This window comes from Cervus elaphus, chromosome 18 (genome assembly GCF_910594005.1).
Source record: "Cervus elaphus chromosome 18, mCerEla1.1, whole genome shotgun sequence".
In the NCBI taxonomy this organism is placed as follows: domain Eukaryota; kingdom Metazoa; phylum Chordata; class Mammalia; order Artiodactyla; family Cervidae; genus Cervus; species Cervus elaphus.
In genome coordinates, this window is record NC_057832.1 from 95,469,834 (window position 1) to 95,492,986 (window position 23,153).

The 23,153-nt window shown below is 41.3% G+C and overlaps 1 protein-coding gene across 1 annotated transcript; it reads right to left on the reverse strand.

Moving 5' to 3' along the window:
* Nucleotides 1-4,848: 4,848 nt before the first annotated feature.
* GPR37 (G protein-coupled receptor 37) lies at nucleotides 4,849-22,583 on the reverse strand. Its single transcript, XM_043873355.1, has 2 exons — nucleotides 20,526-22,583; nucleotides 4,849-6,216 (listed from the first exon to the last, which is right to left on the reverse strand). Exons 1-2 carry the CDS (start codon nucleotides 21,552-21,554, stop codon nucleotides 5,398-5,400), a joined length of 1,848 nt encoding a protein of 615 aa, XP_043729290.1. The 5' UTR covers nucleotides 21,555-22,583; the 3' UTR covers nucleotides 4,849-5,397.
* Between the last annotated feature and the right edge of the window lie 570 nt (nucleotides 22,584-23,153).

Here is a 23,153-nt window from a genome sequence, read left to right on the forward strand (position 1 = left end):
TGATTTAGCACCAGGGGAATCAGTGTTTCCTTTGATCTTTGTAGGAATCAAAGATCTCATAACTTGATAGCAAATAACAATGATCTCCTACTTATACCAATATGATTTCTTCAGTTAATGAATAATTATCCTATTTCATATTGCAATATTTGGGGTGAAAGTGTGGAAACACAATTCAGTGAAATATAATGAAAAATCAAGACTCAGAATTGTGAGGCTGTTATGTTAAATATGAAAGGAAGTCAGTTTTCTAATCACAATGATAAGTAGTCCCCCATGAACCACAGAAGGGCAGTCTAACATTGACGAAGTGAAGTTATTTTACCTACACATAACCAAAACCCTTTGTAGATGAACAGCAATTTGTTTCATACAAACTCTGGTCTCATACTTGCCTTTGCTTTTTGCATGCCAGGCTTCTTGGTTCTTCCTGGTTTCTGGGCTTGCTCTGTCTGTGTCCGTGTGTGTGTGTGTGTGTGCGCACGTGCACACACACACTCAGTTGCTCAGTGGTGTCCAACTCTTTGCAACTCCATGGACTGCAGCCCGCCAGGCTCCTCTGTTCTTGGGATTTTTCAGGCAAGAATACTGGAGTGGGTTGCCATTTCCTACACAGGGTATGTACCCCACCCAGGCATCAAATATGTGTGTCTCCTAACTTGGCAGGCAGATTCCTTACCACTAGCACCACATGGAAACCTGTCTGTGTCCATACAGAGCCTTAATGCACTTCCTTCCTCTCCCTGAGCTTTTCGCCAAAGGAATTTTCTCTGACACCATCACTAGGTCAGGATCCCCTATAACAAACTCTCAGAGAACTTTTCTTCCTGAACTTTTCTTCTTCAGCACTACTCACATTTTCACTAAATACTCAATAGAGGGAATAATCTATGTGTAGGGAATAATCTTATGTTTAGGCACCACACATTATGCAAACTCCAAAAGGGACTGAATTGTATCTAAATTACACAGTATTTTGTCCCTGGGATTTAGCATAGTGTCTAGCATGTAGGTGTTTTCAATTACCAATAATTGTGCCGCAGATACACATCCTTGGCTACGATGCTGCCACTGGGCAAAGTCAGTGATAGGTGTTTAACTGAATGAATGGAGTGAATGACTGAAACATAAGATGTGCAAAGAACTAAAGTGGATTTTAGGATACCTGGACTTAATAAATTTGGGATAGAGAGGTTTGAAGAGTCAGTTGTAGCACCCAGTCTTTATACTTTGTCTAGAACATATATATATATGTGTGTGTGTATATATATATATATACACACACCAGGCATATTTACATCATTTGATTAGTGCTGGACACATTTACACAAAAACCATATTTTCTTGTTTTTTTTCTATGTCACTGCTTCTTAACCACAGTCATGATATTCCATCCATATTTTTGCTAAACTGTGTTTTCTGAGAGTTCTTTCATTTAAAGATTTGTTTATTGTTTCATTGAGCAAGTAGTTACTGAACATTTACTGTCCCCTATCTTAATCAAGAGTGTTTCATAGATTGCTGTGAGCCTACTGGTTAAGTTGAAAAGAATTATTATTTATAATCCTGTCCCATATCTTAATCAAGAGTGTTTCATAGATTGCTGTGAGCCTACTGGTTAAGTTGAAAAGAATTATTATTTATAATCCCTGGAAGGAAGTCTTCTATCTATTCTTAGAATTCTTAAACTAAGTCAATATTCAACCAGGGTCCAATTATGTGATTTTGTGTAACTCGGTTAACTTCTCAGAAAATCAGTTTTGTACATACAAAGAAAGAGCTGAGTAATTAATATTCTAAGACTTTGAGATCACTTTAATTTCTGAAGTAATGTAATTCCAATCTATTACAGGTACCACGCTGATCGCTTTGAATTCAAAAACTAACATTTTTAATGCATCAAATTTTTAATTTTTAAAAAAAATTTTTAAAAATTAAAATTTTTAATGCATCAAAGCAAACTGGGGTTCAGTAAATACTTCTCACTTGCTTTCACTAAAAGACAGGGACCAAGAAATACAGCATATATTTTCTTACTCCCAAGAAACAAGGAGAGAACTCTCATAAAATATGAGTTTGAAATTATAGAAACTTGTAATTTTTTTCCTTCCTCTTTCTTTATGAGGAGGGTTAGCCATAATCAGGTACACTGGGGGTATGCTGCCCAGAAAGAGAACAGAGAAAGCCAAACTCACAAAGTAATCAAAGAGTACTTTAAAATGTAAGATGAATTCAAATTACCAGGGAGAAACCTCCACCTATTATCTTGGAGAATCCTTGAAAACTGGGAAAAGTCCATCCATTTTTTAAATGATGGTGAAGGGTCAGAGAATAAAATGTCTTGATAGAAATATCTTAAGTATTTCTCAGAGGAATCAAGCTCGTACCAAACAGTGTTTAGTTCAGGACTGGTGTGAATGTGGGGAGAGGAAGCTCCTATTTCCCACTGCTAATGTACATATTGTATTCACATGAGACTATGGGGAAGAGCGGCTTCCCTGGTGGCTCGGGGACAAAGAATATTCCTGCCAATGCAGGAGGTGTGGCTTTGATCCTTGGGTCGGGAAGATCCCCTGGAGAAGGAAATGGCAACCCACTCCAGCATTTCTGCCAGGGCAATCCCATGGACAGAGGAGCCTGGCAGGCTGCAGTCCACAGGGTCACAGAAGAGCCGGCACAACTTAGCGACTGAGCAACAACATGGGGGAGGGGGAGGGGGCAGGCAAGGCCTCTCACGTGAACACAGAACATTTGGGATGCCAAAACCATAAAGCTATTACCCTTTTATAATATGTTTTAAACACATATTTTCACCAGGATTTCCCACGAGGCTTCTGTTCACACATAGTATAGGAACCTAACTGGACTGTTTATCTGTTCTTCAGTCACAGGCCAGGACGCCTTCCTCTGTTCCTCACTTATCTCTCTCCTCCTAAAGTGTTCACTTCTCCGACTGCCTTTCATCAGCTCCTTCTGAAAGCCTGCCCCTCCAGTCATCCTAAGTCATTCGTGATTTCCTCTCTTCTGAGGCGCTCTCTCTAAATTATCCTAGAACTTTGCACCTTCCTCACCAGTCCCAGCGGATGTCATACCTGTTTATCTATGTGTCTTATTCCTTTCTTCTCAGCCCACCCCACCTGCTTTTATAAGGTCTGACACTCAGCTTTATTTACATTTATTTATTGCAGATTACAGCACAGAATCTTTTCTATCCCACGTGCTCAATCAGTTTCTTGATTTATTGTTGCTGTTGTTCAGTCACTAAGTCATGTCCGACCCTTTGCAGCCCCATGCCCTGCAGCACGCCAGGCTTCCCTGTCCTCCACCATCTCCAGGAGTCTGCTCAAACTCATGTCTGTTGAGTCGGTGATATCATCCTACCATCTCATCCTCTGTCGTCCCCTTCTCCTCCTGTCTTCAATCTTTTCCAGCATCAGGTCTTTTCCAGTTGGTCAGTTCTTCAACTAAATATCATGAGACACACTGTGGAATGATAATTGTTGATCTGCTCAGCAGCCAAAACCTAGTTCAGGCATCCTCATTTCCAAAGACCTATTACAGGGATCTGTAAGAGGAACAATGCTGCCTTGTTTTTATTCCTCCTCAAGTTCTTTGAAATACAGGCAGTAGGGGGGAATCCCTTTGAGAAGTACTGGACTGGGGAAAAGGAGATATTCTGGGCACTGTCATCTAGTTATTCTGGGTTTCATGCAGAAAACGAGTGGTCTGAATTAAGTACTTTTAATTTTTCTAGCACTAAAGTTTAATGATTTAAATAACATTTAGTCAGGAAGAAAAAATGTGCTACTCAGTTATATTAAATAGTGCAGAAATTGACAAGAAGAAAATACACAGGGCAGTTTCCAGCCAGAAAGTTGGGTTCCCCTATATGATTTTTCTGAGGACAGCAACATGAAAATCACACTGAGTCACCTAGGTCACTGCCTCTGCCATCTGATCAGGGGTGTGTCCCACGTGGCAGGCGTCCTATACAATTGCTTTTACGTGAACTCCTTCAGGGATTCATATAATTCAAATGGAGAGGACTAGTTTTTCTGTTGGGAGTTTACAGAATATCAATTTAAAGGTAGTACTTGAATATTTAAGTGTTTTAATCAAGATGTATAAATATTTTATTATTCCACTATACTGTAATTTATTAAAGAAATTAAGTCACACAGATTAAACCAAGTTCATTTTTTAAAAGGAGAAAAATAAGAATTCGAAGTACTTCACATAGAGTTCATGGTGCTTCAGAGGTCAGTGTTTAGATGAAATAGATGACAAATGCATTGTTTTTTCATCTTTGGTTCCACTCATAATTCCTCATGGGAAAACCTGTAGCTCTATATGCTGGTTAAGAGGTGAATTTTTTTTTTTAAAAAAAAAGATAGTTTCTTCCTACTCTGCTGTCTATTTATTCATATTTTTTAAATATTTGGAAGTAATTTGCATCTCTATCTGAATATTAAAAATACATTTTTGAAACATACAATATAGTTTTATGGATCATACATATAAATAGTACTGTTAGGAAAACTTCTTTGTAATATAGTGGTTTCCCATCTTAAAGGAAAATAGTCAACTGAGTGAAAGTCACTCAGTCATGCCCAACACTTTGCAAGCCCATGGACTATGCAGTCCATGGAATTCTCTAGATCAGAATACTGGAGTGGCTAGCCTTTCCCTTCTCCAGGGGATATTCCCAACCCAGGAATTGAATCCAGGTCTCCTGCATTGCAGGCGGATTCTTTACCAACTGAGCTATCAGAGAAGCCCTAAGGGAAAATAGAATTTATAAAACAATAAGGTCGATTTGAAATCGTGCATAAAACCAGTAATTGTGTATTTAAGGCAATTAAAATATTTATTGAATCTTGGTTAAAAGTAGATTGACAATGAGGTTAAAGAATAAAGTGTCATTTATTTGGTGCTACTTGGTGAATGCTTCTTAACTACAACTCATCTCACAAAACCACATACAATATACTTTCAATCACAGCTCAAACAGAAAATAGCCTACAAAATCACATGGCTATAACCAATATACAGTGATTATATTTTTTAAAAGAACGAAAGTAAGTTAGCAATTAATTAAGGTGCAGTCACTTTTTTTCAAATAAAATATTAGCACCATACCAGATAAAATGATCTAAAACTATGGGCCTCCCATACTTCTTAAATAACTAAATATAAACTTCTTTTTCAAAGCACAAATATTAATTTGCAAAATCAGTTCTACCAGTAGTTAATATTTCTCTCCTTTTTTTTTTTTTTTCTTCTGCATTTTTTTCCGAGTAAGGAAAAATAGGAGTAAAAACTTTCACAGGGTATGAAAATCAAACAAACAAACAAACAAAAAGAAAGCGAAGCCAACCCAAGGCTGTGCTCACTCCTTCAGCAATGAGTTCCAACAGAAGCAAACGTGGACATTTCCCGACGTATGGTGCTGAAAGGTGACAGCTCCAGTTCCGTGGTGTATTCATTGTCATTGTCATCACTGGTCACCGTGGACGACTTCTGAATGCACTCGTCACAGCAGCAGCAGCAGCAGTCCATAAAGGCCCGACTGAAGGGTTTGCAGAGACAGAAGAGGAGGACAGGGGTGACACAGGACTTGAAGAACAGAAGGAACTGGCTGATGATGTTAAGAAGGTCCATTGTCTGCTGGGAAACCCCTGTGGCCATGTAAGCAGTCACGATGTTGCAAATGTTTTCAGGAATAATGCAAAATCCATATAAAATGGTCAAAGCCACGACTGTACAGTTCATCTGGCTTTCTAGCTGGATCTGTCGCTTATTCCCCCGGGTACAGGCTTTCTCGGCTTTGCGGATTTTCCTTGCAGTCACTAGAGAGCAGGTGATGGTGAAAAGCGTGGGCAAACAGAAGTAACAGCCGAAATACCACCAGAGTCGAGCGCTGTCGTAGGTGAGGGCTAAGACATAGATGGTGTCGGGAAGGTCGGGGGAGATCTTGATGACGCAGCGCTCGGCAGGCGCTCGCCCGCTCAAGCCCAGGTCCTCCTTACTCAACTGGCGGAGGACCACTTCCGGCAGGGCTAGCAGGAGAGCGCCCACCCATATCACAGCAAGTTTGGCGGTTGTGGAAGAACAGTTTTCTATCATTTCATAGTACATCTGGACGTTGGTGGCCGCCCGGAAGCGGTCTATACACAGAGCGCATAAAGTGAAGGTAGTGACTCCCAGAGAAGCAACCTGCGCGAGGAACATAGAATATATTTATCCTGGGTCATCTCTGAAAGATCAAAACATTAGGCAATAAATACAGATGGACGGAAAGTACCCCCCAAAAGAAAAGAACAATTTCCTGGAATCAGGCATGGGTAACTGTTGTTGGTGACTTCTGATGAATCATAGTAAGGACAAGAAATAAAAATAGAAGGAAAAAGAGAGAAGAAATATAGTGGTTCTGGGTCATGGAGCCAAAAAATATAAAAGCTGGAAGGATGCATAAAGATCAGCTAGGTCATAGTCAACCAAGAGAGGTAAGGTGGTTCTCAAAGTCACAAGATAAGCAGAGTAATCAAGAGCACCAAATATACTCCACGGTTTGGGTTGAAATTAAAGTCATTTAATGTTTAATAAATGAAGTCATTATTTATTTATTTAAACAAGGACAATGGATAGGAGGTAAAATGTTCCTGAAGGTTAAGATAAAACAGGAGACTAACAGAAAATCCCTGAAGTGAATGGGCTGCTTTGGGGTATACCCCAAATACCTACTTTATATGGGCTTCTCAGGTGGCACTAAGAATGAAGAACCCACCTGTCAATGCAGGAGATGAGGTTCCATCCCTGGGTTGGGAAGATCCCCTGGAGGTGGGCAAGGCAACCCACTCCAGTATTGTATTCTTGCCTGGAGAACCCTAGGGACAGAGGAGCCTGGAGGGCTATGATCCACAGGGTCGCAAAGAGTCAAACACAACTGAAGTGATTTAGCATGCATGCACACATGCACGTATATATATATGTGTGTATATGTATAATGAATATACATTAATGTCTAAATTTTTAGGACTCTAAAGGACCATGTTGACAAAAGGAAAACCATTTGTCCTAACAATTTCAGCACTCAAAACATTAACTGTTTACCTACTACGTTTAAGCTGTCACTCTCCCTAGAAAGATAGAAACTTGCCTTGTGGATTCTATGAATTCCAGTGGCAAACAGTCTTGCTTCTTATACACTACATATTAGTTAGTGTCTACTAGTTCTCATATGGAAAATAAGGATACTGCATGCGTGTCCTGATTACTCTCATAACTATTGCTGGAGACAGTCTGAAGTGAGATAAAATGAGGGGTTAGCTGTATGAAAAGCAAAAATGAAGAAAAATAGGAATAACAGAGTCTACATCAGAGCAAATCAAGAGGTCATGGTTAAACTTATAACCACAGTTCTTTTACTACAAAATCTTCATGAAGTTTTCCATAAACATCAGCATAGAAAATATTAATCTAATATGCCTGAGCCATCTCTACATTTACCTTTTTAAAATTAATTTTCAACTTAATGAGTTGTTCACCTTAATAGAAATATATTTTTCATTTATGCTAGAGACTCAAAATAATTCTACAATTGAAGTCCACACTGTGCAAATGTCCTAAGATCAGATTGTGTTTTATGTCAATAATTTTTGTAATATCACCTTTTGGAAATCGAAGAAGAATGTGTCATTTTCTAAAGGTCTGCATCAAACAGGATTATTTGGAAATTGCTGTATTGTACAGATTTTTGGAAGTTTGTATGTATATATTAGCTTTGCAAGTGTTTTGAGTCATCTCTCTATAAGATTGTAAAGCACAAACAATACAAAACAAAAATTCTCAGGCTATCAAATGTACAAGAGTCCTCAGCAAGACTTTCTGCACCATCTTCACTGAGGCAAATCACGTGCATATTTCCTTGTCACCCTGTTTCCACAGTCAGTCCAAAAATACAAAGCTATAAAAGTTTATACTCTGCAGCCTTTTTAAATTATGAATAACATTTCTATTAAAAGGACAGCTTGGCAATATGAAAATACTAGACTCTGAGAAGAAGCAGTCTCTTAGAGGCTCACAAAATCTGTTTACTTGGTAATTTTCTATCATTACTTACAGAGAACACACAACGCATAAGTGATAGTATCCTCTCCCGGATTGATCTCCATCATTTTAAATCTAGAGATTTAAAATCTGAACCAATTACTACAGGAGCTAGCATTTGCATACCTATCTCAAATCTGTTACAAAGCATTTAATGTGAGGTAACAGCAAAGAGCAAATGAATGTAGGTGGACAGGTACTAAAACAGGTGTGTTAGATTATCAGCTCCTTGGATACCATAAACTTTGCTGCATCTTCATTCTTAATGAAAAGATGTTCACTGCTTCAAAAAGCAAAAAAAAAAGGGGGGGTTGTTTCTAGATTCTGTATAACTCATCTCATAAGATTAAAAAAGAAAAAGGACAAATTTTAAGCAGGATTTACATGTGCCTTGATTTTTTTACTGAGGAATCCTTCTACATTTTATTTTATTTGAAGATGCTCAGTTCTTCAACCATACTCCTGAGAGCTGCAGTACTGAGGACTTCAAACACATTTGACCTGTAGTGCTCTTGACAAACCATGGATTACGGGAAACTTCTCAGTTGTCATACACAAATTTCAGGAAACTCCTGCATCTAGCTTCCTACTTTCAAATTGTTCTTCTCTCTGATAAAATTCTCTGCAATTAGGATTGCAGAGGTAAACTGAAACAAGGTAAACCATCCAGGAAGGTCACAAGAGCTAGAGAGAGTTAAAAGAACCACTGAGACAAACAGCTCCCCAAATACAGACAGAACTTACCACGCAGTTGCCAAGAGCAACTGCATCCCAAATGCCAGTCCTAGATAGCTACTCTCTCCTGTTGCCACTGCCTGCAGTGTTATTACTCCAGATATTTTTCTATAAATTCACTTATGCACTTGAAACTTGACGTGAAACAGCAAGAAAGGCACAAGGTCCCCACTCAGTACTTCCCCAGGTTATTCACAGGAGGCTGTAAACCTTTGTAGAGAATTAACTGCATGCCACAGAAATGCATGGATCAGCTGGACCAGGAGAGGTGGGCTAATTTCTGTTTACTCATATATGGAATCTATCCATGTAATTAGAATTGCTAAATGTTGGGGTAACATTTGGCCATGAGAAGATTTCTATCACAATTTTTAAATATACTTGTTTACATACGGCTCATTAGAAATTCTACCAAGATGAATGGTGCAATTATATACAATTATAAAACTGTATCATGAAGGCTGGATCTTTCTGCATTTAATGACCATATCTGATTGCTAAAATTCCATATCACTAGAAATATGCTCTTGGGAGTAAAGCTTTAAGCGTTAGCTTTGATGGTTAGTTTTTTGAAGCAATATTCTGAGAGATGGAATGCGTGAGATGCAATCTCTTATTAATTAAACTGCAACCGGAGGAATAATTAACACCAACAAAAGCAGAAATGTAAACACTTTGAATGGACAAGGTGGTTAATTCTGAGAATCAAGATCAAAGGAAAGTTGGAAGCAGAAATCTTTAACTATTTGGGAAAATAATATAGCATTTTGAGGGGACTAGCATCAAAATACAGGCACTAGAGAATCAAAATGAACAACTCTGAAATCTTCCACCAGCAATGTTCTGCTCTTCTTTGTGTCCTGGAAGAAGAACAACAGTAAACGTTGCTGCCCAGTCAACATCTAGAACAGTGAGGCTGTGGGCAGCTGTGGTCACCTGCGGTCACCTGCAATGTTGCTTCAAGGGCCCGTAGAGGCACAGGGCCAGTGGATACCCTCACGTGGGGAAGCAGCAGTTCCAATGCACAAGAGTTCTCCCTACCATTTAAGGTTCTAACTCGGTACAAACATCCGGCTGGAGGAAAGTACTGTCTTCAGCTAGTACTATTTCAAATCCCTGTTCATTCAAAATGATGTGAAGAAACAGCACATGGATATGTTGTGAAAAACAGTCATCTACAAAAATTCTGTGGTAGCTACAGCTCCATTTCTAAGCTTCCTGCAGACAGGCAAATAAGAAACCTTTATGAATGAGGTCGAGCTATGAAAGTTTAACTCATACCAAATAAATAGTATATTTTGCTAAACTCTCTGATAGACATCAGTGATAACACTGATGGGGAAAGAAAAGACTGATGTACTTCCAAGCAAAAATTCTTTCATATGACATTGAACCCACATGCTTAACTACAGTGAAGCAACTGGAATACATTGATTTTTATAAAACAGGAAAATTTCTAACCAAAGTCATGACAACTGTACTCTCGCTTAACTTATATTTTACCTCAGAAAGACAAGTGCATCTATTTATGGGCTGTCCTTTGTACACAAGTAACCCTCAAAACAAGGGCATCATTGTTAAGAAAACCCATTCATTTGGGCCATGAATGATAACCCATTATAAGTCCATGGTTAGAGACCTAACAATCAGCCAGGAAAAAAGCAGGAGGAGCACAGGGTAGAGTTTCCTGTGAAACTCTAAATGGCTTGAGCTTGTGTCCCTGGCTTCCTCTTGCATTTCCCATGACACATCTCCTCGAAACTCTTCAGGGCAACTTCCCCACCAGAGACACTTTTTTGAGCAACAGTGTAGGAACCATGTTTTTCAAAGCCACTGTTTATCATCACTGTTTATCAAAGCCACTTTATTCATCACTGTCAATGCGATGGCTTTTATCAAAAGGTCTTCATCTTGGAGCACATGCTAATCACGATCCTGTGGCAGTAACATACTTGTATTAGTGTTTCCAAACCAAAATACAGAATGAGTAGGAGAGATGTGTCTCAACCCTGGTGAGGACGCACAGGCCTCGGAAATGAAAGGAACCCTTCACAGGCACAAAAACAATTCTTCCACAGTCAAAAAGAGGGCTTCTTACTTTTATCAAAATCACTGAGATTTAATCTGATACAACTGCATATCATACATATCTATTTATTTAAACTGTACCCAGCCTATTTCATCTTTACATGATTTCCAGGGTCAGGGAAAGACAAGTTTCAAGGTATCAGCTATTGCTGCCTTCTCAACTCTACTCCCTCATTTTTAAACTTGGTAACATGTTCTTACTAAGTTAGAAAAAAAAAAAAGGAGACTATTTAAAAGTCAACGTATCACCGTAAAATTTGTATTTATCCTTTTACTTTTATCATTCTCACCTTGACATTCCTAACAAATGAGACTTCTGACTTCTGTAGAAGTACATTCCTTTGCAGTTAAAAAAAAATAATTTTGCTACAACTTATCTAAAATGTTATAATTAAAATATAAACATGCCAATGCTTATTGGTTAAAAAAAAACAACAACAACTGAAGCAAGATTAACATCATTTGTCCTAAAATGCAAGCCATCTATTGGAATCAACAGATCTTAAGGAATTTAATCATTACAAATTTGTTCTCAATAATTAGAAATTCATTTCAAAAGGCAGTATTTCCCACAAGCCCAAAGTCTAGATTTCAACTCTTAATATTATGATGTTGTTTCTAATCAATCTTAAAATGAACTGGAATTTCTGTTTTTCACCTAGGGGTTCCGATGAGTTTCCAAAGACCAGTAACAAATTTTCACCTGTTTTTTCTTGTGACTAATGACACTGCGCCATTGCACGTGGTCATGTTGTTTTTGTTCAGTTGCTAAGTCGTGTCTGACTCTTTGTGAGCCCATGGACTGCAGCATACCAGGCTTCCCTGTCCTTCACTATCTCTCAGAGTTTTCTCAAACTCATGTCCATTGAGTCCGGGATGCCACGCAACCATCTCATCCTCTGTTGCTCCCTTCTTCTCCTGCCCTCAATCTTTCCCAGCATCAGGGTCTTTTCCAAGGAGTCAGCTCTTCGCATCAGGTGGCCAAAGTATTGGAGCTTCAGTTTCAGCTTCAGTCCTTCCAATGAATATTCAAGGCTGATCTCCTTTAGGATGGACTGGTTGGATCTGCTTGCTGTCCACGGGACTCCTTGGACAGCAAGTAGTCCCTTGAACATGGTGGTGAACCTAAACTAAAGACAAAATCAGAACTGGCCTCATCCATTTGTTGTTAGGTAATTATGATTTGAATGACATTGAGAGACCATATTTGAAGATAAAATTTCTCTGTTCTTAACCAAAATCCCATTCTGGGTAATAGGTTAAGGAAGTAGTACCCTCTCTTTATTCATCCTTCTTACAAAAGGCATGTATCTCTAAATGTCACATCTTACTGTGAATTAGTTAACAGATGCATTTCCTATATGAGAGAAATCTGAACCAAGGAGAAGTAATAGAGGTAGGAGGAAAGTTCCCTGAAGGCAGGAAGTGATGAGAAGGGAGTGAAAAATGGCAGCCCCGAGTACAGTCATAGACCTAATTGAAATGACTCATTCTAGGCTAGGATCAAATCAGTGACCTTGGCCTCATTCATGCTGTGAACCATTCAAGTGTGCTGATAGATCACATTGAAAACCATCATAAATTCACAAGCTGAAACTATTCTATCTCAAGAATAAGTCTGGAACTGTGATTATATCCGGTTTTTATGGAAGTTTTATGGAAAGTGTCTGTACCGACTTTGCAAATAGAAAGAGCCCATATTTGAGGTTGTAGTAATTCCATTCTCCACTCCACCTTGAAATTTTAGAAGAGATCATCTCTTCTGGCACAAAGAATACCATTCTCATAAGGATACCTAAGAGTTAGTCTTGGCAACAAGGTTGAGTTAATTATGGGACTCTGGCAGGTCAATTTGTGGTAAGAAAAATGACAGAGGATCCCTGAAGGATGGGTGCAGAAGTGCAGTGTCAGGGACAAACCTCAGTGCATAGCGGTCTATGCATTCCTCTCCCCACATAGTCCATATCCCAGACTCAGAGCCCTGTGCTTCCAATGGGATACCATTAAACCTAGGACTGTAGTCTGCCAGGCTCATTTGTCCATGGGATTTCTCAGGCAAGAATACTGGAGTAGGTTGCTATTTCCTTCTTCAAGGGATCTTCCCAACCCATGGATCTAACCCAAGTCTCCTGCATTGGAGGTGGGTTCATTACCACTGAGCCACTGGGGAAACCCTACAATTCACAGGAATAGCTATTAAAGGTGGGACCCTTCTCTCATGGCCCATGTAGTACAAGGTAGAACCTTACATTCTCAGCCTTGGGTAGGCTCAGAAGCTCAGATCTATTTTGTTTTTGCATAACTTATTTTTCACTGTTGAGGGATATTTTGTTGATTTAACCAGATACTTTGAAAGCCCTCAAAAACTGAGGGTAAGTTCTAAAGTTGACTGTGGGCTTGAGGGATGACTCCAATTCTCCATGCTTCCATTTTCCCTGGCTCTATAATAAGGTGTGAAGTATCTCTCTTATCAGCCTTTCTTCCCAGGTCCTCTAAGGTCAAATTGGTATGTTTATGAGATTTTCAGAAGAAAAGGACATCATTTAACATTCTGCTATTGCACTGCTAAATAAACCATTCATTTAAGTACAATTTTAAAACTCGATTTACTTAATGTCTTTATGACTAATAAGGATGACTAATTCCAACTCGGAAATGGTTATCTCAGGCATTGTATTCTAAATAATAATTTAACATTTAACAATATTTGGAATACTTCTGTATTCTAAATGAAATGTCTAGGACAGTCACATCTGCTGAAATGTCTCATACACCTCATATCCTAGGACAAATTGAAAAAAAAAGAAAGCAAGAATTAATAGTTGTAGCTTTTCACCATGGCTCTAGGCTGTACATATTTGTGAAAACTAATAGCAAGAATATTATTGAAAAAGAATGAAAGGGAACATAGTTTTCACTTGAATTTTTTCTTTGGAGAATTCTTGAATTCTTGAATTCTCTTTGGAGAGAGGAAGAACGATTGTGAGATGACTGATTCCAGGGCCATTCCTGAACCTCCATGACAGCTTGTTTAAGCCCCTCTTATAGTATTATCACACTATATAGCACGTGGTTTCACTTGTCTATAATAGCAGTAACACACATCTATAAACACACAGTATAAACACATCTATGTTACTGAACTCTGGAAGCTTTTTCTTCTCTCTCCCTCCTGTTCTCTCCTAACTTAGTGCCTAGCATAGAAGAAAAGCCCAATAAATGTTTAATGAATGAATGGATAGTAAATAAATGAGTGAATAATGACATCTATGGAAGAGGACTATAGAAAATAATGAATTATTCAAGCTGCTCTTTAGTCCTTATTGGGTGCTGGTGTTTTGTGTATAATTCTTAAAAGCTGAAAGCCAACTGATATCTCTAGGAGACAAGTAAAGAAAAACCCATATTCTTGTTTCTACTTCATTGGCAAGCTTTACAAAAGGAGAGCATTCTTATAATCAATAGTTAAGGAAAGTATTTGAATTTCACATTTGATTATTATAAAACTTTCATTCCTCATGTGTATTAAAAAGCAGAGACATCACTTTGCTAACAAAGGTACATATAGTCAAAGCTATGACATGTCAGGTATGTAGACATGTACAGATGTGAGGGTTGGACCATATGGAAGGTTGAGACCTGAAGAATTGATGCTTTTGAACTGTAGTGCTAAAGACTCTTGAGAGTCCCTTGGACTGCAAGGAGATCCAACCAGTCAGTCCTAAAGAAATCAACCTTGAATAGTCATTGGAAGGACTGATGCTGAAGCTGAAGCTGAAGCTCCAATACTTTGGCCACCTGATGTGAAGAACTGACTTATTGGAAAATACCCTGATGCTGGGAAAGATGGAAGGCAGGAGGAGAAGGGGACAACTGAGAATGAGATGTTTGGATGGCATCACAGACTCAACGGACATAAGTTTGAGCAAACTCTGGGAGATAGTGAAGGACAGGAAAGCCTGAAGTGCTGCAGTCCATGGGGTCACAAAGAGTCAGACATGACTTAGCAACTGAACAACAACATTTCTCCGGTGGAACCCAAGTTCAATAAACTTCATCGTACACTGTTCATGAATAGAGTTATACATAGGCACACACTTTATTTTTTTTTTTTCTTTTCTGGTCAACTCTTCGGAGTTATCAGCCAATTATTTCTCTTGCATGGGAATGTGAAAATTATTATAAAGGATTAATAGGAAGTCATACAATATGTGTTAAGTACCATTCTAACTCAGTGTGTTTATTTTCCCTGAGAATATTATTAGTAACTTTCAAATGGCTCTCAAAACTGTATTCTTCCACTTAAAAGTCCATCAGTATACCTAATTCTTCTCCAGGGGATTTTCCCTACCCAGAGATCTAACCTGTGTCTCCTGCAGGCAGATTCTTTACCTCAGAGCCACCACAGAAGCCCATGGGCAACCCGCTCCAGTACTCTTTCCTGGGAAATCCCAAGGACAGAGGAGCCCAGTGGGCTACAGTCCATGGGATCGCAAAGAGTCAGAAACAACCTAGCGACTAAACAAACCAATATCTAATCCACTCCTCAAGCAAAGTTACTATCCGTTGTGATCAGCGTGTTAGCACTTGAATGTAAGAGTTCTAGGGAAATCTGTGTAGAATAGCATACCTGTATGGCAATATAAGGGCTTCCCAGGTGGCACTAGTTTTAAAGAACAGGCCTGCCAATGCAGCAGACATAAGAGATGGGAGTTTGATTCCTGGGTCAGGAAGATCCTCTGGACAAGGGCATAGCAAACTCACTGTATTCTTGCCCGCAGAATTCCAAGGACAGATCAGCCTGGCAGGCTACAGTCCATGGGGTCACAAAGAGTCAGACAGGACTTAGCAACTGAACAACAACAAGGATTCTCTCATGGCTTCCATGGTGGCTCAGTGGTAAAGAATCTGTCTGCCAATGCAGGAGAGGAGGGTTCCATCCCTGGGTTGGGAAGATCCCCTGGAGAAGGAGATGGCAACCCACTCTAGTAATCCCATGGACAGAGAAGCCTGGCAAAAGAGTCAGACACAACTTAGCAACTAAAAAAAAGAACATATTCAAGACCTCCCACTGACATCTCAAGAGAAATATACATTTAGCAGTGGATCTGGATCAGATGTAACACTTCACTCTGGTTGGCTTTCATCAAGTAATGAGCAAAGAGCTGTTCCAGTTGCACCATTCAATGCCTGAGTTATTTGGCTTTAAGCATTTGTTATATCTTTTTTGCCTTTTATGATGTTCTCTCAAGGCAAGAATACTGGGGATGACAGAGGATGAGATGGTTGGATGGCATCACCAGCTCGATGGACATGAGTTTGAGCAAGCTTCATTGCTCAAACTCCATTGAGTTGGTGATGGACAGGGAAGCCTGGTGTGCTGCAGTCCATGGGGTCACAAAGAATTGGACACGAGTGAGTGACTGAACTGAACTGAAGCATTTGTTAGATCCCTAGAGAATGGTACAGTAGGGAACTCTTCTGCCATCCTCCTATTGCAATCCACACCCAGACCTCCATATGCAAGCCACATATACACTCTCTCTCCACAAACTATTGCTTGGAGTATAGTTTTTTGTTTTTTTATTTTCTGGTGACTCTCTGATAAACCAGTTTAAAATGATGTATGTGTTAGGGTGGCCACCATCCACCCAGACTTCCTTCTCTCCTGTCCCCCTTTCCTACCATTGCATCTTCATGGGACTTATCACTAGACCACAGAGACTTCATAATCCTGGAACAGAAAGAAAGAAATTATCAACTACAAATGTTCCCACTATGATCCCACTCACAGTAACATTAAATATAATAGAACTCCCTTTCTAGAGATAGACTCTGGAAGCTCAGTGTTCTCCTTAAATTTTATGTCAACACTTTGAAATAAAAAAGAAGAGTTGAATGCAAATTGCGAAGACCTATCCTTTCTGTTGAAGAAACACCTATTTTTCTATACAAACAGAACTCTCCCCTAAATTCTTATACCTCCTTAAGATGATGCTAATACTCAAGCTGAAGAAGAAAGAACTATAGTAGAGAAGGAAATGAAGGCAAAAGAGAAGATAGAGAAAATCTGTAAAGATCAATCAAAGTGAATTGTGGTTAAAATTTTAAAATAAATACATCGAAAAAGGCAAAAACAACTACTAGAAAAATGGTAGCTCAGACATTATAAATCAATAGAGAGTGTGTGATGGGAAAAAAAAAGGGAAGAATAGCCAACTAATAAGATAAATATAAAAAAGTAAAAAGTAAAGAAAGGATCAAATCTAGATAATAAAAGGAGATGAAATGTCAAATAATTTTCAGAGTCTTGCAGCCAAGAAGAAAAAGATTCAGAATGAGGACAAATTGTGGAAAAGGTTTTTAAAAACATCTGTAATGTGCTCCCCAATCTAAGACACTTTGTAGTTGTTAAGAACATAAAGTACAACCTATATATCTGTATTTGATTATTAAGATAATCATCTTTGGCACGTTAAAAAGTGCAGTTGTAAAAAAAAAAGTGTAGTTGTCCCAAATTACTACAACTTTTTAAAATTTAATGAGCTACCAACTAGGGAATTTACTGTCAGTTTATGGGAAGGAAGATGAAATTTAAAAATATAAAAAGCTATAAATTTTATCATAAAACAAATGATGTCAACTAGGTTTACTGTTTTTTTCCTGCCTGTTGGATTCAAAAGTCTTTTTAAAAGATAACAAGGAGCAGAAAAAGAAAAGAGTCACTGGACACTGTTTCACCTTATAGATGGTTGCTAATAACCAAATATCAACATCAAGTGTTGAGACAAAGGGTCTGGTTGCCATTGACTAGTGTACATACTTAGGAGGGTCATTTCTCTTCTCTGAGTGTCATGTTTCATCTTTAAAATGAGGGGATTCACTTAGAAGGTTACCTGGTTCTAATTCAACATGATAATTCAAATGTCACTGTAGTGGATGATGTTGTTCCCCACACAGATGGCTTCCCCCGCCAAAAGTCCTTTAAGGAATGATATGCTGACTTCCCTACCTGCTGGGACTATTGTGGTTGATGGCTCTTAGCTGCATTCCTCTATAGGATTGCCCTTGACCAAAGAGATCCACCCAGCTCAAGGTTATGCCCCCTTCCTGGGAGCAACTTGAATCCAGTGACAGGTCCATCAAGGGGTTATGTAAGGGCTGAGTCCTCTTGCCTCCATTCAGGACATCCCTGTAGAACCATCCCAGCCCTAGAGCTCCTGTGTTGTCTGCTGAAGTCTTTGTGACATTTGCATCACAGTTCAACTTCCCAGTTTTTTCTCCCAGAAACCCAACATGGAATAGGCATTAGATCCCTCTTCTGTGAAAATAGCAATGCCTTCTGGAGGCAGAAATGCTTTATTCTGAAATTTGAGGCATATTTCTTGCACTCATAATCAGAAACTGTGGAGCTAATACTACTGTCTGATCACAGTAGTGATCATTTTCACAGAAAATTATGAAATATTATCGAATTATTTCAGAAGAACAAGATTAAGTATGAGTATAGAAACACTAAATCTTAAGGTCTTTATTCATTACTCTAAAAGTAAAAATGTATATTATAGTTTAATTTTTCAAGAAATAAAAATGAGTGAATCTTTTCTTCAAGCCTTTGATTCTCTAGAGGGAAAAAAAAGCTCTGTACCAATAACTAAAAAAATAGGGCTATGAAGAAGGAGAAAATACAGAGTAAAAAATAACAATAATTGCTATTCTTAAGAAAATGAGAATTAAATTTAAAAACTAAACACAAATGAAAATATATATTTTTTCTAAAATCCTCAGAATTAGAAAGAAAATTAAAACACATACATAATACCATCACTCGAAACTCATAGGTTTCATAAAACTCACCAAAATTTGATTATTCTTTTCTGATTTTTGAATGAAATTATTTTAAAGTTTTTTTTTTTCCTAAGAACTTTGGTGTTTTTTTTTTCTTTCCCAGTTTCTTTTTTCTGTCCTCTTTATTGTTTTCCCTCTACTGTATGAAAATTTTATCCTGTTCAGTACAATTAAAACAAGCCAATTTGCTTTCCTCTTCTTGGAAGTAACTCTCCTATTTACTTACTAGTTTACTTTTGTCTCTTTTTTGCATATATCAATTTCTTCTGCACTATTTAAACAATCAGAGAAACCTTACATCGTATGATGACTGGTAGACACATATTCTCTTCCATAAATTTAACTTCCTTCTCTGCAATTCAAAAATGAGCTGTCTTCCAAATAAATTAGATGTTTCGGAGCTACTTGGAGCTTGGCAACAAGAGAAATCCTAGATCTTGGTAAAACAGCAACAGCTGATTTAGCAAGCATGCAATGATCCTGCAGCTGATTCCTGCCAGGATAGCAGAGGGTCTTATTTACAGCTTCTTGCCTTGGTCCTTCTAAGTAGGTACTGTTTTCTGTTTACTTATCCCCTAGCTCTAGGCCCTGGAACAATGTTGAACATAGTGTCACTGGCCTTGGTGCCAGACAGGATCAGGGGCTCTGGAATATTTACAGTTTCCCTTCTTCTGCTTCCATAAATGAAATGGGCAGTCTGAATGGAGGAAATCAAGGGCCAGCTGGCTAAAAACACAACTGGCAACAAAGCACTTGGGCTCCATCCAAGAGCTGGTGTTTAAAGAGAAGCCATTTAAAGAGCAAATACAACTACCATAATAACGGTTAAGGACACTAGCTGTAGGATGTTACAGTAAAATTTTACTCAAAGATTCTCATTTCCAAAGTTCAGAACCTATTAAGTGTCCCCTACTTCTTAAGAAATTTTCTAGTCTTAGAAAAGTAGTCACTCCATTACACCCTAACAAATAACAGATATATACTATACATTTTGAGAATGTTCAATAAATTCTGTGCCATGAGGTACAAAGTGTTATTTTTCCTTAAGGTCATTCATACAAAGTAAATAAAATGGTTACAAAATTGAAGAATGAAAACAGAGGGACAGAAATGACATAAGAATATAAGAATTCAGATGGGATAGCATGGCAGACAGCCAGACCCTAAAACTAATTTGGGAGGTTACTAATGTATCAAGACCAAGTGACAAAGAAAAGTAGATTTCCTCAGTTAAATAAAATATTACTCAATTTTTTATATTTAAGGAAAGAATTTAATAATATTCTTGGGGAATAAATCATATTGGAGCACTAGAAATCTAGTAGATAAATGATATAGGGCTTTATCCCTGCTAGGCTCTAATAATGTCAAGGACTGATTACTTATTAACCCTAGAATCTGACAATCGCCAATATATATATAGACACACACACACCATAAAACACCATATTCAGAGAAATACATTTAAAACCTAAACAATCCTATGTATAATGTGATCATAGTTATTTCCCAATTCAGGAGCAGATGAGTTTGAAGGTGACTGGACAAAGCCGGCTCAGGTCCGCCCCCCACACCCAGTGTATAAATGCCAATGTATATACATGATTGGCAGGAGAAATGGGGGAGAGACTCAGGAAAAGTGCAGGGGTTCAGCGGCCAGGTAGGTGTGTGGAGCAGCAGTCCTGATGCTATAAATCCCGGCAATGAATAAAGCCAGTAGCTCGAGACCCCCTGGACGGCATTACCTCTATATAGGGCACGATCTTGCAGGAGAAGTCCTCCAGCAGCCACTTCTTGGTCAGTTCATGAAAGATGACCAGCGGAAGGCAGAAGAAGATGATGAGAAAGTCCCAGAAGGCCAGGTTGGCCAAGAGGGAGTTGGAGATGCTCCGCATGTAGTAGTTGTGGCACACGATGCACATCACCGCCAGGTTGCCAATGATGCCGGTCCCGAAGATCACCACGGACAAACACATGACCGCATAGGCTCCGTACGACTCCTGGGTCAGCGGGTAGAAGGGGTTCTTCAGCCGCAAGCGTGGGTGCGTGCTGTTCCCCCGCCGGGGACCCCCGCGTTCATGAACCCCTTCAAGGGAGGACCCATTCTGAGCCAGCGCCCTGCCAGGGGGTGCAATCGTCCGCCCTTCGTGCCCCGACGGTCCATGGACCGTCTTGGGTTGAGGGTCTTGGGGAGAACCTTGGCGCTTCCCGGCTCTCCTCGGCCAATAATAAAGGTCGCTGGCTCCGGGTTCCCTCCTCGCACTCTGCTCCTGGCTACGCCCAGAAAGGCCAGCGCCTCTGGGACCCTTCTCCTTCTCCTCCGAGGTGTGAAGGAAGAACTGGAGAGCCGTGGGGTTCCCTCTCCCCAAAGTTTCAGGGGGCTCCTGACCCCGGGCACCTTTCCACCTCCAGGCTCCAGGTGGCCTAGCCGGAGGTCCCGAGGGCTCAGCTGCCGACGCCTGCGCCCCTCTGCCCACACCTGGGTCACCGCCGGGACCCGCCGGTAGGTCCCACGGGGGCGCCGAGCGCTCCACTGCCTCCTGCTCCTCCTCCCTGGGCGCACGAGTTGGCAGAAGGTCTCCTGCAGAATCTCCTGGTCCCCAAGCGTCCCTGCTGCGACGCTGGATCAGTGTAGGTGAAGAACAGCTTTCTCCCAGACAGTTTTCCTTCCTGGGCGCAAGGGCGGACCCGAGGGCAGGAGAAGCGGATACCTTGAGCAACAGCAGAAGCAGCAGCCGCGAGGTGCGGGCGAGAGGTGCGCCCGCGGCCCTCATGGCTGGGCGAGGGCGCACCCAGCAGCAGCGCCTCCCGCTTAGGACCGACACCTGCTGCCTGAGTTGCCGCTGAGAGTTAGGCACATGTCACATACTAACCCCCGCCCCGGCAGCGGGGGACGGGAGATTACGGGGGTGTTGGGGGATGGGTCTTGGGGTCACAACACTCCCCCTCTACGATCCTTCCTTGTTTGGCGTCCTGAGCATTTCTCAGTCAAATCCAACCCGGGCGCTACGTATCCCCAAGGTTCAGGGAGGGACTCGCTGCTCCGAGTGGCTGACCTTGAAAACTTGCAACCAACACCTGCTTGATGATTAATGTTGCGACTGGGAGAAGCCCGGACGAAGCCCCGCGCTCCTCCCTGCCTTTGGGGTGGTTGCCTTCTCGGTAACAGTTGCTCCGCCTATTTACATCCTTTCGAGGCGGCTCTATCCAGCAGCAAGCCGAGGTCGCTCAAGGGAAAGAAAAACAAGTAGCCCTCCTTCGGATGCCTAGAAGCCACAGTCCCATCCCGCTCGCTGGAAACAGGTTGCTAGCTGCCAGACGACGCTCAGATGCGCCCGGGAAACTGCCCCACCTAACCCCGGCAACCCGCGAGGCTGCTGCGGACCTGGAGGCGAGGGTTTGGAAACCCGTGGCCACTGCCAAAGTTGTTTCTCCTCTCGCTCAAAGTTGACCAGGGGGCGGCGCGGGCTGCTGGGCGGCGCGTCCCCGCGGAGAAGGGAATCGGCGGTGGAGGTGGGGTGGGGAGGGCTGGCGCTGCTCCTCGGTGGACGGGGCCGGCGGCCGCAGGAGCTCGTTGCGGCGACCGCGGGCGCAGCCCGGGCGGAGACTGTGGTGCCTGGAACCGCCGCGGGCGAGGCGGTGCATGGCTGGGAAGGGGGGAGGTGGCCCGGCCTCTCCCCGCCGCTCCAGCCGCGGCGCGCGCCCGCGAAATCCAGCGCTCCGCTCCTCGCCTCCTCCCCCTCCTCAGCCTCCTGCGAGAGAGTCTGGTTTGTGGGGAGACGGGATCCCCTGGTGGCTTACGACTCACTAAACCCACACACGTTTCATTCAAGCCCTTTGTAGCGGCTTTCACACGTACGCGCTGGGAGCGGCGAGGGAACAAGGGCGGAGACGCGGAGCCTGCGCGGCTCGAGGCTAGGGATGGGCGGGACATGTTAATTCCCCAGATGTCGGAACCAGCCAGACCGGTCCCCGAGCCAGGTTGCGGGAGAGAGAGGGGAGAGACCCGTGCGTTCGCTTCCAATCGGCTGTGGCCCCTGCGCTGGTTCAGGACCGGGTCCCCGAGGGAGTGGTAAGGTGAGGCGCTCACCTCGTTAGGTATTCCCGAGAACTGAGGACGGGAAAGAAAGGATGCTCAGAGGCTTCCATCACAGAGAATGAGCAGTTTGGGGAGTGGGACGCAGAACGGGGATGCTCAGGATGCCCCATGACCTTTAACCATTCTACCTTTAATACCTTGGGCTTCCCAGGTGGCCTTAGTGGTAAAGAACCCGCCTGCCAGTGCAGAAGACAGAAGAAATACAGGTTTGGTCCCTGGGTTGGGGAAATCCCCTGGAGAAGGACATGGCAACCCACTCCAGTATTCTTGCCTG